At 38.7% G+C, this 16,720-nt stretch overlaps 1 protein-coding gene across 4 annotated transcripts in view; it reads right to left on the bottom strand.

The window, feature by feature from the left end:
- LOC140246310 (filamin-A-like) overlaps nucleotides 1–16,720 on the bottom strand; it is a 141,928-nt gene that overhangs the window by 26,588 nt on the left and 98,620 nt on the right. For 3 of the 4 annotated variants that reach the window (XM_072325778.1, XM_072325781.1, XM_072325779.1), the window contains 2 exons: nucleotides 16,187–16,288; nucleotides 12,551–12,801 (listed from right to left, as the gene is read on the bottom strand). In XM_072325778.1, the coding sequence (XP_072181879.1) occupies nucleotides 12,551–12,801; nucleotides 16,187–16,288 (353 nt within the window). The remainder of the gene's footprint in view (nucleotides 1–12,550; nucleotides 12,802–16,186; nucleotides 16,289–16,720) is intronic. The other variant, XM_072325780.1, reaches the window with a different exon arrangement.

The following is a 16,720-nucleotide window of genomic DNA, read 5'->3' as shown; positions in this document are numbered from 1 at the left end:
TCATGACATAAGTTTATCCTGCTGGGGGGGGGGGGTGGGGGGAGGGGATGAGCTATCAAATTGATTTAAGGCATAGACATCTTTGGCGAACTTCCAGAATCCTGTAATAGTTTGGCATCTACTGAAGATCAATCAAAAAATAATGGCTGGCTACAGGGTTGTGAATTGGCCTTTCAGTAGCTACACTAAATTAGTACAAATAAGCATTTACTAACAAAACAGACAAAATTGCTCACTCTTCACATGGAATTTTGTGTTGAGGTTTGTTTTCTTTGTATCACTCAAATGTGTGTCCAGTCCAATTTAAGCATTACACTATACATTCTGTTCAAAAAAAATAAAGAAAATCAAGCTTAAATTCAGTTTATTATGTCCTCAAAGAACACTGATGATTAGATACCAGTATATGAAAATTTGTACATTTATAATAATCACACACATTAATGCCAGACACTGAAAGAGGACAAGGATTATAATATTCTATATGGTCTCCTATTTTTGAGACAACTTTGCAGTGTGCGATTAGAAGATGGATGGATTTATGTTGGTGGGCTTGTAAAGATCAGATGTAGCACACAATTAAAAGTCTGAAATGTTGTCCAAAAAGATCTGTAACCAAAGCAAGTATGAGGTCTTTTCCCTCACTGTTAATGGGAAATTAAATACTACTTAATGTGGGATCAACACCTTGTAAATTCTCTCCCACATTCAAAGAAAAGTATAATGGAAAGAAGAAAATGAAAATGTAGTATCAAGGATGGCAATCTCAAGGGAATATTCTAAATATCTAAAAAGATTTCGAGATGGGGGGGGGGGTGGGGGAGATACAAGGACAATTCTGGAACGTAGAGAGTGGATGATGGTATCTTGTATACAAAAATAAGTCCAGCAAAAGGAGTGTCCTTCTATAACCCCTCAGCGTCCATGTGAGTAACCCAAAACAAAAGACGAACATTTATATGGGATTCCCCGAGCGGGGCCGCGCAGCCCCACCACGCTGCAAGGACACGCAGATGGCATAACTGTGGGGAAACAAAAGCAGCGTAGCGGGAGGTGGTTAAGATCCAATCGTCTTGTTATATAATTCAGAAATGACTGCTTACCTGGAATGGTCAAACTGTGAATTCGGGATATATTATCTATTAATTCCACAACAAAAGTACATCAGACAGAGAAGGGTAAAATCCTCTGGTAAACGGAGTCCAGCTGTGGATGTGGGGAGACAGTCAAGGCGGCGATCGCGAGCAGAGAGAAAAAGTGGTGAAACGAGGCTCGCTGAATCACGGCTTGCTCAGAAAGTCCAGTGACGTAACACGATAGGGGGCGGTGTGGACCAATTTATGTGCCCGAGTTTGATGTGTGTCTGGGATAGTCCTCAACCATAAACAAGCATCCGATGTTTGGGATCTGAGGGCAGGCTATCCCAAACAATGCCCTGTTTGTAAATCAAGCCTATACAGGCAAACACACATACGGCAGTACAGTCCTTGCCTTTCTCGTCACTTGTTTCTATTTCTATTTTCCGCCTTAAATTCTCTCTACCTTCCATTCCTTCTCTTCCCCCATCTCTTTTTTTTTTACTTTCTCTCTGTCTATCTCTCCATGAGTTTCTTTCGATTATAATGACCCTCAAATGCCAAGTCTATGACAGCACATACCAGAGAGTGCCAAATAAGTCCTGTACCCACAGTGCACCATGTTGGCCACTAGGGGGCGTAATTGCCCTGAATGGTAATTCAAGAACTGCACAAGTTGGATTAGGAATTCCACTAATGCTCCTTGACAGCAAACCCCCTTTCAATCCTAGCACACGGCACTGCAGTTGAATGACAAACAGGAGGTGTGCGCATGGTCGCTGGTGTTGACCGCACACGCCTGCCTGCTTTTGAAGTTGAGAAAGTCTCAGCTCACTACCCAAAGTCAAGTCTGCGTGACACTCTACACACAAACATCCACGAAGCAGAGCAGAGTAGAGAGGAGGGGAGGGGTAAGGGGGGGGGGGGGGGCTTTGAAAAGGCAAGTTACAAGCAGGGTCACAAATGGTTGCTTAGAGAGATGGGCGGGGCTCCTTGCATGATGTGGGGTGGCATCTCTGGAGTAGAGATCAAGATTTGTTGCCCTGTCATGAATGTTTTGCTGCCAGACGAGACTCACATTCAGACAGCGCCATGCCTTCATGCATCCTAGCTAAATGTTTCCTTTCACAGCACACACAGCCCCTGAGATTGATGGAATAACAGTCAGTGACATTGTCTATTCTTACATGCTGTCGTAAACGCCCGTGAAATATTTCGCACAGCTGTAAACACAAGAATAGTACCCATTGGTAAGTCACTCTTCAACTGCCATCTAATCTGACAATGCTGGAAACTTCCATAGTAAGTTTAATGTAAGACGCAGTATGGCACATGATTGTGGGGAAGACAGGGCTGGGTTTGTCATGTTACAATCTACACTTCATGGAATATGTTAATTTCTACAATTCCATAAACAATTGACAATCCAAATAATGATGCAGAAACAAGCAGTAATACTCATATGATATGCAACTATGATGCCCTACAGGTTGTACAGCTAATGAATATAGATAACTTAATGTCCGTTTTAAGAGGTATTGCGGACAGCTGTTGACGTTGTTTAAACCAGTACTTCAAAACTAAAAAATTCTAATTTCATGATTTTGTCAATATCTTCAAAACAGCCAAACACCCATTAATCTGCACTACAGACTGCTAAACAATTTGTAAAAAGTTGAATTTACCTCATATAAAACACATAAATAATCGATTTCAGTCATACAAATATACGTTGAACTACTTAATAAATATTGAGGGTGGAAAAACAACACAAGATAAGTCTTCACCATTTTCATATCTACCTCTGATATCAGTTGGGCCTCTCGATGAATACAGCTAACTTCCCTCCAACTGGACAGGGTTACATTCCTAAACTAATCTGATCAACAAGTTAACTCCACTGAATCAAGCGTGATTTCAGTCAAGGCATCAAGGCGGCCTGCTCTGGAAGGCAAGGTTACCCTGCATTAGTGCTTGGCATACGAGTATCATTTATCCACATGTTGGTTTCTAAAATTTCATTTATGTCAGGGTGAAATAGATCTCATAATAGAAAGGGCCAATGAGAAGGGGGGGTTAGGAAAGGGTGTAAGGAATCAAACAGACTCCTGAGAAGAAGAAGAAGAGAAATAAATGACATTGACCAAGTGAAAAGTCCAGATGCATCGACACACTTCACAAAATAATGGAAAGCATTTAGATGTCACGGCATGAAAGGATACCCCTGTACCAATCCCTTTGCCGTCTTCACACTCTGCTATCGGCCAACCCAGATGTGCGCAGACAAAAATGTCATCACCATAATCCATTGGTGTTTTGGACATGGATGTGGGTCAAAAATTAAAGGACCTACGCAGCGCAAAATGCAATTAAAGGACCTACGCAGTGCAAAATGCATGTTGACTAGTATTGATTCACTATACCGTGATCATCACTTATGTGGCCAAGTGAATATCTAGATGATATGTTCCATATATTTCATAATAATATCTTTATTATTTTTCTTCTGGATTTGCTCGCAAAAATACTTTCCAAACCAAGATTTTGTCAGTGACGTCATCTGTCAGTCATTGCTAAAGTATTACTATGATTAACAAACGACAATGGAATGAAACCTCCCCTAGACCTTGCATGTTTCCCTGTAATGTCTTTTGTTACTCAAATTAGAGACATGGAAACATGCACATGCAATGCTCAGTCTAGTCTACGTCTTTTATAATAAATCAAAGTACTTTAGCGGTGATCAACAGATGATATCACAGGCATAATCTTGATTTAGAAGGTTTTTGTGAGCATATCCAAGTAGTCCAAAAAAAAAATAGTGGAAAAAAATTATCATGAAATATATGGCAAGTATTTAGATATTCTTTTGGTTACATATTAAAGTGATGTTGAGGGTATTATGTCTCAATACAAGGCAAGATGTATTTGCAGTATATGAGTTCCTTTGAGAGAAAACTAGGGACAGTACATGACAGTGTGGATAGAGCAGCTTTGTTGTAGAAAGGCAATGAAAACTAGAGCGAGGGTGGATATTACTCCTGTTGCCATGGACACAAACAAACAGATATGACAGGCATTGCCTATTATATAACACTCCCCCCCCCCCTCTTGAGAACACAGGGTGGAAATGGTGCCATAGGTTTAGTAGAACTATGAAGGGGCATGATCAGAAATTATCTTCCTACACAATTATCATGGAAGGCAAGATGTGTTCCATAAGTCAGAGTGGTGCACGACTACTTTTGTACATGTATCATACCATAGCCAGTGAATGAAATTAGCCACAAAGTTCACAAAGTTTTGGTAACAATCAATGCCATTGCTCTGGCAAATATCACTGAATTGTCTTTATTGTAGTAGGTACAAAATAGACCATGATGATGTCCTTTTTTTAAATACTTATAAGAATTATCACTGCCACTCAAACTTCATCCCTCCTTTCTTGTCTTGCTTTCTAGTGTCAGACAAGAGAAAGAGATTTATTAGAACCCCTTGGGGAACATACCACTTACTTCCTCATGTTTCAAGATACATGGTAACCTGAGTGGTACAAAATGATGGTTGCAGTCATCACAAACATCGATACATGAAACAGAGAGAGATGATTTGGCCTCCACTATGGGGGTGGCATTGGGCGATGCCACGTACCGGGGTGATGAATACTATTGTCAATGCTCTGAGTAGTTTAACCTCCATCTATGGTTGAATTGTACTTTAAAAGGTCAATGTCAATCCCTTTAATGTGCAGACCCAAATATTTGAGATAGGTCACCAAATGGGTTGATGGAATGATAAAGTCCCAGACGAGAGTGACGCCTCTACACTCAGCCCCCCTTCCTCCGCCTCCGCCTTCCCACCTCTAAAGGGCTCTCGCTCGGAATATCAGGCATCAACCCCGATCACACCATCATGTGAGCTTTGACTGAAAGGAGTCACACAACATTTCCCTCCCTCTCATGTCTACATTGTAGACTAATCATCTATTTTTCTCTTTGTCTATCTCTGTCTCTCTTTATTTTTCTAATTCTTCTTCTTCTTCTTTACTTCTTCTTCTTCTTCTTCTTCTTTACTTCTTCTTCTTCTTCATCATCTTCTCCTCTCCATCACTCTTGTTAGTCTCCCATCTGCCTTGCTATGTACCACACATCCCTCACCCCTCCAACATCTCCTCCAACTCTTAATCTCTGTCTATACAATGTACCTTCCCACATCATTCCATCTCTCATGAATATGCTCATGACTACAAACAAGACTTGATGCCCCCCTTCCAATCAGATGACAATTTATTGTTCATTAGTATACTGTCTGTACCTCATCCCTTTCTATGCTACCTTTGCCAGATGTCTTAAAACTAACTGTCACTGGATGAAATTTATACAATCCCATCGTAACACAATTGTCTATACGTGGGACTGTGGTTGAAAAAGAAATAACATTTGAAAGTCATACTTTTAACATCATTCTCAATAATCAATTGAACTTGTTTATTTCAAGGTTGTGTTCTTCCTTTTTTTTTAGAAGTAGGCAGATTCATGAAGCCATGTTATAATTTGTAATGTTCTCATCAAATATTGAAGCATAAAGTCAGATGACTGCAGACACTATGCTGGACAAAACCTCATGATTTCCACTGGAAAAAAAAAATGATAGCTTCAAAGTCAACAGATCAGACTACTTGAAAACCTACAGCATGGATTATACAATTTTGTCATCAGCCGGTGAGATCACTCATTTCGGCTCCACTGGTAGAAACATCCTTTGATGGAGAGACATTGGCCAATCTGACAAGCGCTTGGCTTGTCTGGCCGAAATATGCTATGCCAGCTGGCAAGAGCTGTATCGCATGAAAGTAATTCAATTTTAAGGGCATCTGTGTTTACAGTTCCTGATGTTTAATCAGTGGAGGCCCAGAGGGATATTGAAGGCAGAATTGCAATGGGAATTCTGTAAATGTTTCTGATTATTGCAGACTGCTCTTAGATACGATCCATGCTTATGACGTTATCAAAAATAATGACTCTTGGCCTATCATGTTAAAATTTTGCTCTTGAGTGTATGGAACAAAAATGTCTGATGGATGCATGGTGCAAGTCCTCCATTTTTCTCTTTTCCATTTCCCAAACAGTAGTCAAAGAACTTTAGATTCATATGCAACATTTAAGCATGTCCTTACTAGATTTGTCCTACATTTTTATCTTTACTTCTCCTACACTATCATTTGGAAATAATATTAGACAGACAAAAGAAACACATACATGTAGATCTGCATGTCAGTAATTTTACACTTAAAAAAAGTTAAGTGAAAATATGATTTGAATGACTGAATCTGCAAAATGTGAAACATCTTGCATGGGAAAATAATGCCTTGACGGTTGCCTTCACACAGACAAAAGAGTGGTAAGATGATCGCGATCAAAATACCAAGATATTTTGCTGCTATTTAGATTGACAAAAATATCCCTTAAATTGTTGATTGTGATTTAAAAAAAAAAAAAAAATCATCAACCGAACTGCACATGCCTGAAAACTTCTGGAATGGTGAACCTTGCCCTTGTGTTTGTGCATTGTCATGATGTATGTTTGAATGAATGGACAAAGAATCTTGAGATTTTTTTGCTCGAGCATTCACACTTGCTGTACATAGTGTAAATTACTGTGATAATACTTAAACTTCTCAAGATTTCTTGGGATTTGGATCAAAATGCTGATTGCACTATTTAGTGGGTTTTTTATGTCCACACAGGTAAAAATCGTAAGATTTGTATCATATTACAATGCATATCTTGAGATTTGAATCCCGCTAATTTGAGTCAGTGTGAATCCCACGATAGTACGAGACAAGTATGTGCCGGGGTACCAGTGTGAGTATACCCCGTGTAAACAACTCCTATTCACCATGTTGAGGGTCATGTCTCAAGGCCTGGCAGATGGACCTGGCAGGAGGAAAAAAAAAAGTCATATGGATTCTCACATACAACACCTGACACTGGTACAGGCACAATGTGAATGAGTCCTGAAGAAAGATATCCTCAATGCAAGAGAGTGTCAGAGATTGGGTCACATGTCACCACGGCGACAACATCACCACAGCAGTTACCCCGGTAAGAGGAACGGTGTCCACCCCAGGGAAGCAGGCGGGGTGGTGGCGACAGAGATGGCGGGGAGGAGGATGCAGGGATCGGGGGATGGAGAAGCACCTTTTTTTTTTAACCCGTTGAGGACAGGCTGATTTTGCTACAACATGCATTTTCCATAGACCCTTGCCTGAGTATACTCAGGACTCGTCCTCAATGGGTTAATGTTGAATTTTCAAGACACAAAAGGAGCTCACATCACATGAGTGAGGAAAGCAAGGAATGAAGAGTGAAGGAAATTAGAGAAAAACATAGATTTCACAAGGTCAAAGTTCATATTTTTTTTTTGTTATCACTATAATGTGGTAGAAAATGCTGCAATGGATAACAAAACAGATAAGTAGGCAGGGAAGTACGAAGAATGCATGACCTTAAAGGTGTAACGCAGTTCTTTGGACATGGTGGATGGACCATACTCACTATTGAATGACCCAAAGTGACCTGTCATCATGAACATGACCCCAGCTTAATTTCTGGCATCCTTCCTTTAAACCTTACGGCCACATCGGAGAAGGCGAGAACCTAACTGAATCAGACCGGGGGTAATTTCTTGTTTCTAATCATACACCCGCTCGTCTTTGCGCAGCAGAAACAAACAAACAAACAGATGTGGAGAAACTCCGCTATCTGACTCAATCACATCTTCTCTTTATTCAATCGCAGTTACATTTCCTGGGAGGATTGGACTTATTATACAGGGTTTTTTTTCCTCTCTCTCTTGCTCAGGACACAGAGGAGACCTTCCCACTGGCTTTGATGCAGGGGCTGCATGCCCTTAAATGGAGTTTGCCAGATGGCTCTGACTACATTGCTTGCATGCCTCTGCTTCAGGCTCCTAGCTGAATACATTCACTGCAGCACGCACCCACATTCACGCCCATCGGTGTCTGCCCGCCTGGGCGAAATTCCTCCCCCCTCCCTCCCGGATCAACCTCTCTCCAGCCATCCTCTCTCTCCCCAATCTCTCCACCTGCTGTTCTTCCGCATCTCTGCCCGAGCGCACAGAGTGAGGGCGACAAGTCACTTCACAACATGTTGTCCGCCAAATGCAACACGTTTCTCCTGTTTACCGTGGCCCTGCCCAGCCGAACAATGATTAATGAAGTTAATTACCGCTCATGAGGCCTTGGTGTTAGCTCTGGCACTGACAATGGGGCTCTGCAAATTGGCCATGATGTGAAAAACACTGGTGTTCCAACTTCCATTAACGAGCCAGCCATGGTCGGGGGAGAAAGAGCAAGGGCATTATCATGTGAACGGGAGACAGTCTGTGAGGTGTTCAAAAATGGGTCAGTAATTAGGGAGAGTAATTCGAGCACTCATTGGTGGTTGCACCCCAGTTTGGATTAATGCCAATTAGCTTTCTGGAACCAGATTGAGAATCTTTAATACTGGGTTTCTGGGTTGATGCTGCCCACAAACAATCACCATTCTAGTGGGCTGGGACTAGTTTCTCTGCAAACTCCCCCATGTAAGAGACATTAATTAAGTTTGCCCTCCCATATTCCTAATGTCATGGGGAAAACAGAAGGGTTGGCATCTTTGTCAACATCAATATATCACTAAAACTGATTCATATCTAATTGAAATAGAGGATAACTTTAAATGAGAAAACAGCTCAATGAATGCTAATTCATGCTAATTCCTAATTTAGAAGCTATCTCATTGTAAAGCAAACAAATGTACCATGTTACTTTCACACATCACTTAATTTGTATTATACCCAATGCATTCAATTTTGATCAAAAGGAACTATTTAAAAATATGCCCATCACATTTTCTTCTTATTGTGGAAACTTCACGCCAAGGTTTGATTTGATTGGCGATAATCGCATACATTGTAGAAAACAACTTTCAAGTATCTGAGCCTTACGCCAGTATAAAAAAAAAAAGAAAAAAAAAAGAAAAAAAAAAGAAAAAAAAAAGAAATCATATATACATCAGATATATATCCCTGACTCTGCAATCAGTGATGTCTACGTGCCTTGAAAGTCAGTTAATGTCATTAAAGATCAAGGCACTAGTACTACGGACGGTCTGACATCAATTAAATGCGGATATGCCGACAGCAGGTGTAAAAACATATGTACATGAAAAAACTTCATGAACCCATCCAGTTCCGTCTGGCACTGGTTTATTCTCTAGCTTTAAAATGATTCATATGACTCTTATGGGAAGAGGAGTCAAAGTGAAGTTTTTTTGTTTTTTTTTTCTTGTGTCTTTTTTTTTTGACAGCATCAAGGTAAGTACCAGCCCAAACTAAACAATTCAAACTTAATATTTTCAAATATGAAAAAGCCTGACAATTTCTTTCAGCAATCTATAAAAATTTTCAGTGTGAACTATCATAACACGAATGGCAGTTTTGCAGATAACATCACCACACTGGTATTTCAAGCAACTTCTCTGTTTTTTGTTTTTTTCCAGTAGTTTCTTGGTGAATGCAATTATAACCTCAAATCAAGACAATCAGAAAATAAGAATAGCCCATTGAAGCAGTTTAGTCTATAACAAAACAAGAAAAAACTCCAGAAAACCATAACTCGCAATGTATCAAGGAGGATATTTTATAGCAAACTCATTGTCACTGATACTAACCAATCGTCCATGTGACATAAAAAGTAAGACAACGTTTTTTTCCTGACACATTAAGACATCTAATTACTCACACAATATTTTTATTCTGGAGAACTATCTGATTTTAGAATTTACTCATGATGCTCTGAAACGTAGAGTGTGAATGAAGTCTTCCTGAAATACAGAGACACTGAAATATGGATGTTGCTTCGTTTGAAGACTGAGCTAGAATATTTGAGATTCTTTTCCGTTTGCTACATCGTTTCAAAAAACTGTCAAAGAAATGAAAGTCTCAACTCAAAGTTTGTGCTCTTTGTTGATGGTTTCTTTAAGTTTGACATTGCTGTGCTCTTTGCAGACGGGGATCGGGCCATAAAGAACAGGCAACTGACTCCAGATACTGCTCCTCAATGTAAACAAAGCCTGATTCAATTGGCAGACATCTGCCTTTGGCACGTAGACCCAAGACAACTGTTTGGGCTACTGGAGACTACAGCATGAGCATTTGACAAAAAGACAAGAAGGACAGAAGGGGGTGGGGTAGGTGTCGAGTCAAGGGGTGGGGCAGGTTGTCTCCAGCTGTGTTTCAATTTAATGTATCCATGGATCAAATAGATACAGTATATCATATTATTCACACACATGAATCCTCTCTCTCTCTCTCCTATGTACACAAACACACACATGTACACACACACATGCATCCACAGAAACATCCCCCTCCCTATAGCCTAACCATGTATCTCATGCAAAAATGGGCACAGTAAAATGGACAAGAAAACAAAAACTATGAGGTAGCACTTTTAAACACACTTATGATAGGTAAATTACCATGCACTCTGTCAATATTCATTGAAAATGGTTCCTTCAAATATATGAGATTTTCTTTTCTTTTCAAGAAAGTTGAAGGTGACTTTGTGTCATAACTGAGATATAAACGCTAACTTTCCAACAGCTTGTAATTCAAACAAAGGTCAGTATATCAACATTTGAATAACATGAAGGTTGTCAAAAAAACACCTCAGTAAAATCAGTTTTGTGTGCTTTGAACTAATTTACAGTTTATCAGATTTGAACGTACAGTGCATAAGGGTTTCAAGCTGCATTGACTTCTCACGTTCTGTGGCTCATTCCAAACTAATGGCCCCTCCCACACAGGTGAAATAGACGCAAGTTGTGCAGGTTCAGGTATGTGAACAAAATGCCACATGTCATGAACCAGTCACCGATAGTTTTGACCCCGTGGACAAATTCTCTTTGGTGTGTAGGACGGCTGAGCAATTTGGAGAATGCAAATTGGCGTAAAAAGGTGCTTTCCAATGTCCAATCCAGTTTCCTCGTTCCTCATGATTTGCCGATTAGGATGTTGGCTGTTCAGATTGCAGACTAGATTGGATATGATACCATACTCATTTAATCCCTTACAACGCAAGTATTCTGTACTTCTTAGACCTTCCCAAAATCCTCAGCTGTGTTGCCTAGCATGTTTTTTAGAGTGCTATCAGAAGGAGACCAGACTTACATGTTGCTTCCACAAGTTCATAATTGCTCATAAGATTTTCATATGCATGACTGATTAAAAAGTGAATATCATAGAGTCTGAACTTGCAGACAAGATGCAGTGGAAATCCCTTTAAACCTTTAAGTACTACAATCTCAACACTTCATGGCCAGTTTATCTACGGCAACTGCCAAGCCAAAATGTCAATTTATATGGTTTAGTGAACGTGTGACATTTATTCATCAATTAGCAATTTTTACCTTCATATCACAAAAAAAAAACCTCTTTGCTCAAATACATTTGGGTTTGAAAGCAAAACACCACAAAGCATACAACTACAATGAAGATTGAATGATTTTAAAAGCCTCTGTAGTCATCAATTTTTACCTCTATCATATTATCACTTTTGTGAAAGATTGGAGTGTAACAGACTCCTTCAAGCAAGGAATATTTTCAATACATCAGCTTATCTTGCATTGCCAGGCATTGCAATGCAACTTAAACCACACAAACACTGCACTGGGGCCACTAATGAGCTGTCAACATTTCATGTTTGGAATGATAACAACAAATCAAAAATACATAATTATGATAGACTGCATCTAGTCTCACAAGACACGTAACACCAGCTAGATCCGCACAACATCATCTGCTATCCATTGAAAAGGCCCAAACAAACACACAGACAGAAACATACACACACACATACGCATCCACAAATACATATACAAGCAATCACTCTGACATACAAGCATCATTGGACCAGATCACACCTTCCAATTATTAAACAATCATTTGTGCCGAGGTACAGAGCCAAACAAAACAGAAAAGAATTCATAAACTCATATATCATGTTGACTTTGGGCTTAAATGCCATTTACAACAGAAGCAACTGTCAGACAATATTAACAATGTTCACAAGAACATCACAACTGCACACAGAATATACCTTGAGATACTTCAGTCTTAGAAAATTTGACCTGTTGAAGATGCCAAGAAAAAAAACTTTTATCAAATGGCTCCTGGCTGAGATTACAGGCTCTTTTTTTGATGGGAAGTAGTGTATCTCCAAAGGGGTTGTAAATAGAGCTTCTGGCAAAAAAAAAAAATAACACACATACAGACAGGTACACAGGCACACACACAAACAAAACATATCCCAAATCAAAGGACTCTACAGCAATATGACCACACCTCACATCACTTCCCTCATCACTGAAAAGTACATTGTAAGAAATCAAGAGTTTGCTGTTACTTACAAAGATTGTGATCGGTCCACCGGTCAGCGACACTCCTCCGAAGCGGAGGTCGACCTCGTAGTTTCCAGCAGCAGGGCACGTCCAGATGATGTCGAATGTTCCGTCGGGGTTCTCGATCACCTTGACATCGGGGATCTCCTTGCCGTCCGGGCCGGTGATGGTACAGGTGACGCGACCCTTACCAGCATCTCGTGAGTTCACCTTGATGACTGTTTCCTCTTCTACGACCACGGTCTTTGTGATGGTCTCCTCTGAAGGTAGAAGATTTGATTCCAAAAATGTTATATATATATATATATATATATATATATATATCATTCAAAATATCATTGTTAACTGAGGCTAAATTGGGAGAATTGATTAGAAGGGATACTTAGTCCTCTCATTTCAAATCATACTGAAAAATGTCTTGGTTCTAACTATGAATCTGTTTTCTTAGAGATTCTGAAATTCCCATAGAAACCATCAGAATTTTGGTGACCCTGGGTTGATATAAAGTAGGGTGTAATTACTATGTCGGCTAAATGAGGAGCATATTTGATTACAGTTAAATTGGACATTAGTGATAAACACGAATGCCAACTCTGTAAACAGCATAGCAGTATTAGAAATGCATATTTTTGGTGGAAAACAGTATACAATATTGCAAAAGAAGATGCAGTTGGGATCTCTAGATAAAGTACATACCAATAATAATGATGATACTTCTACCTTTATCAGGGGACTGCATTGTTCTATTTATGCTGAGTGACTTACCTTGCACATGGCATATTGTACAATTAACATTCATAAAGAATTAAATATTTTTCTGTAAATTCATTCTGTTTTGGAGTTTAAATATATACTGGATGAACTTTATGATTTCAATTGCCCTGACAACATGATAACAGCATGAAAACAAATAACTTGGTAAGATTAATTTGAACACTCTGCTACATTAATAATAGTTTGCAGACTACAAAACTGGGTCACACAAATAACTGGAACAGAAACATGTAGTTTGAATGAATTTGATTAAAAACAATAATTTAAAAAATAACCATGGTAATACAAGTCATCTGATGCATGAAGACAAAACAAGAAATGAAAGAGAAATAAAGACAAGCATTGTGTAGTAAATGTAAAAAAAAATCAAGTGCAAATAATCAAGACACTGCTGAAACAGAAAGTAATTAATTCTGAAAAACGTTAGAAAACACGACATGAATATACTTTCCATTTTGCTCTTTGAACAAACTTTACAAACAGTAAAATACAAAAACAAATACAAAGTCACAACACCAAAACACACGAACAATGTGATACAGACTCATACTTGTAGCGTGTCGACAAAACCTAGTTATATACATGAACGCAAATACTTTCTTTTTGCCTGACATAGCTTTTAGATTGACACACATAAGTTGCTCTTATCATTGATGAAATTATGTTATTATTCGCTTGTGAAAGACTAGCTATCCACTTTTACTGTATCATCCATTGTATCTATACATACATCAACTTAAGTATGAATTCAAAAAAAAATCTAGTGCATTTTTTTTTATACAGTTGTATGTATTCATAAAGATTTTGTTCATACCAAATAAAATGGGTAAAAGTTCATTCTTATCAGATATTTTATGACTATATGCGATTATATAAAATTCACAAGGGGAATTTCCATTCTTTACACATCACACCCCAGCTTTAGTAATATGGTACATAGACATTACTGGTTTAAAACTGAACCTTGAAAAAACAAAATCACAAATCATCTTTCCCCCTAAATCAAAATATCTTGTCACATCATCATAAGCACGTCACATTGAAGATTAATGGAATAAATGAAAACAGCAAAGTTTTGGGGGGTTTTTTCTAACAAAGAAACAAAAAGAATTTGTCACATTTTGGTATATAAGAGATTATGATTTGTAAACTTTAAAATTATGGTGATTACTAACAATTGACATAACATTTAACAGAAAGAGATATTGTTTGAAACAAATAATCACACCGAGCTGATATTTACGAAATGCAAAGCTAACTTAATGCTCTGGCAAACAGTGTTCATGGAGAGATGATCTACAATCAATGAAAGTTCCACCTACACAAAATAAAAGCTTGTAAGACTAATACAATGGCAAAATTATCAAATCACACCAAGTTAAAGGTTCTTCTCACTGAACACATCATTATGCACATCAAATGTTGCACAAAGTAGACCACAGACATGCAACACAAACATATGCAATCATGATTTCAAGCACATTGGCGAAATTTACATGTTGTTACTAATGCAATTAGGCTCCCATAAACCTCAACAAAATTAATGCTACTTTAAAAAAAAAAAAGAAACAGCAACAAGAACAATACAAGTACATGATACACTGTATTTTTGCTAGGCATGGAACATTACAATGAAACAAACAACTCAAACTTACACAATATCACAACATGCTAAAAATGCATTCATGTTCATAACAAACTACTGCCTTTAAGATGAATAAAGAAGGCACTTCACACAGTAGTCATTCAAAAAAAAAAATCACTGTGACTGTAATGTTAAGATGGCTGTAACATATTCTTGCATCAAATGAAGAAAAGTCATCTCTAGCTGTAGTTTTCACCACATAAAAGTAATCTCCTTACATACTTGCAACACGTAAATGTAATGCAACTTAATTTCAAAAGAGGGAATGGAAACCATGTAAGGTGTACCATATACATTTGCAGGTACTTCTTGTTTTCATTTCAAACTTATCAGTCTGGTGTGTATATTAACAAAAACAGAATCTAACTTGCACCTTTGAACTTTGCACATACTGCAACAGAAAAATATAATCAGGTTTAATGATGTCATGTACATATCAACTTCAACATGTATGTAAGTACAAAGACTGGCATTCTCCTTTAGATAAAAGAAAGTTGATCTTTTTTATGCCTTTTTTGCCACAGCTCTTTCAGCTATGAATAATTGCAAATCAATCAAATTTAAGAAATACCAAAGTCATAAAATACAATGAGTATTGTATGATGTTAGAGATGGCTGAAGTGTTAGCCTCAGATCGACACTTGCATTCAGGTAAAGAGACTGGTGTCTCTCTTCAAGTCTTAATAGCCGCATTGGAAAGAGGAAAATGAGGGCAGCAGTCCTCACCTTTGGGTGAAATTGGTATTTTCCCTTTCATTACCCTTATTTTGGGTTTGATATATATAAAAAAAAAAAAAAAACATAGGCACATCAAATGCAAGCAAACCTGTAATCGAACTGTATTAAATAGCAATGTTTCAAACAAACCACACAGCCATGCCATTAGAATGAACTCTTCTTTGCTCTTCCTGACAGTCAGAAACATGCGGATCCAACTATCGTGCTGAACTCTCTCCACGGACAAGAGCTAGTGAATCCAAAGAGATATCCCATTCCAAAGCACTTCATTGCACTGCTAAACCTACGAGTGTCAAAACCATGCTTGTCAAACCTTTGCACACGAAAAAGAAGGAGTGGGACTGAGGACTTGACTGTTTTCTGAAGTCCACAGTAAGAGAGAGAGAAGTGTGAGGAGGAGGAGGAGGAGGAAGAGGAGGAGGAGGAGGAGGAAAGAGGAGGAGTTGGCAACTGATGCTGCTCGGGAGTGGTTGCATTCCCTGTCTTACTTGTTGTTGTGGTACGGGTGGTGGTCGTGCGGGTAGTGGTTGTACTCTCGGAGCTGAGGCTCTTGCGTCGCACCGGAATCTCGTAATTGCCGCTCTTACAACCTACGGACGGGGCATACATTCCCATTGGTTGCTTTTTGCTCACGACTCAAATTCACGTCGTCTGCCTGCCTTCAATTTTACATGGCAGTGGAAAGATGGTTCTTCACATCCTTAAACTCATGTACTCTTAAACTTTAAAAATTCCTGCCAAATCTCAGTAACTTTCCACATTTGGTGTCACCTGTACACAATTTTACCATATGCTCTGTGTGGGTAACAAAAAAAAAATGTAACAAATATGACATGAACACCAAGCACAGATGCAATAAACTGGTTACTGAGCATTTCATTACATGAAAGACAGGTGAACTACTATGATTGCACATGTACACATGAGACACAACAATGAATGTGTCAATTGTCACAGGAAACAAAACAGCACGAAAAGAACTAGTCAATGTGGAACAAATCTTTCCAGTCCCAAGGCCCAGA

The sequence above is a fragment of the Diadema setosum genome, chromosome 2 (assembly GCF_964275005.1).
Source record: "Diadema setosum chromosome 2, eeDiaSeto1, whole genome shotgun sequence".
NCBI lineage: Eukaryota > Metazoa > Echinodermata > Echinoidea > Diadematoida > Diadematidae > Diadema > Diadema setosum.
The sequence above is the reverse complement of the archived record's forward strand: the minus strand, read 5'-3'. Positions and strand labels throughout refer to the sequence as shown.